Raw genomic sequence first — 987 nt, forward strand, 5'->3', positions numbered from 1 at the left:
CCACACTCCCGGTGTGACTTTGATCTCCGTTCCATGTGCCCCTGGGGACTCCTCAGGGAGCTGCCAGCTCGAGGAGGATGCAGTTTACCCAGCACCAGACGAGACCACTGCCAAGAAGTGCTTGCTCACCCCTCTTTAACGGCGGGGGAATCTCCCTTTCCTTTGATGGGTGAAGGTGCAGAAAGGATTCATAAATGAAGCCCAATCCCTGTCATCAACCCCAGCCCACACCTCCCAGCAATTGAACTTGAAAAAAAGAAACAAAACCTGGTTTGAAAAATTACCGCAAACTATATTGTCATCAAAAAAAAACACTTCCTATATTTGACATCAAAGAAGAGCGCTAAGCACAGTTTCCTGGCTGAACACATCAGTGTAATATTTAAAGAGAGCGACTCCTGACTGTCATAGAGACTGGCTGGACCAGCGGGGATGACAGCCTAAACGGACTGACCCTTTCATCCCGCATCCTCCCGGTACAATGCAAAAAAGAGGCTGACGGGCGCAGAGAAACACTTCCTCTCCACTGCTCCAAGCCGATCCCAAGTGCCAGGAAGATGGAACTACACTTGCTGTTGTGGGGACTGTTCACGCTTTCCATGGTGTCCGGCTGCGTGACAGGTAAGGAGCCACAGGCGCCCTCGGGGTCCTGGAAAGGCTGATGGAGTTACCTCTGCCCAACCACAGAACTAGAGAGGGCGCCTATGTAGAAAGTTCTGAAGAGGGAGTTTATCTCGGGTTCCACCTTTGTCATGACCCACTGGGGCCTCATTTTATGCCTCAGTGGCTCAGATTTATAAAGAGGGCTTGGAATGCTATTAGACTTACCTGTCACTCAGAAGAAATTTTCTTTTATTTATTTTATTTTATTTTGTCGATATACAATGTGGTTGATTATTGTGGCCCATTACAGAAACCAGAAACTTTCTTTTCTTTCTTTTTTTTTTTTTTGGCGGGTGGCCAGTAAGGGGATTCAAACCCTATTGG

The 987-nt window shown here is 47.8% G+C and overlaps 1 protein-coding gene across 1 annotated transcript in view; it reads left to right on the forward strand.

Moving 5' to 3' along the window:
* The first annotated feature begins 510 nt into the window (after positions 1–510).
* Positions 511–987, forward strand: part of LOC103607987 (interleukin-2 receptor subunit alpha-like) — a 52386-nt gene continuing 51909 nt past the window's right edge. Inside the window, exon 1 of the mRNA XM_008592433.1 lies at positions 511–621. Within this exon, the coding sequence (XP_008590655.1) occupies positions 558–621 (64 nt within the window). The 5' untranslated portion in view covers positions 511–557. The remainder of the gene's footprint in view (positions 622–987) is intronic.

Source organism: Galeopterus variegatus, unplaced genomic scaffold (assembly GCF_000696425.1).
Source record: "Galeopterus variegatus unplaced genomic scaffold, G_variegatus-3.0.2 Scaffold7920, whole genome shotgun sequence".
Taxonomy (NCBI): Eukaryota; Metazoa; Chordata; class Mammalia; order Dermoptera; family Cynocephalidae; genus Galeopterus; species Galeopterus variegatus.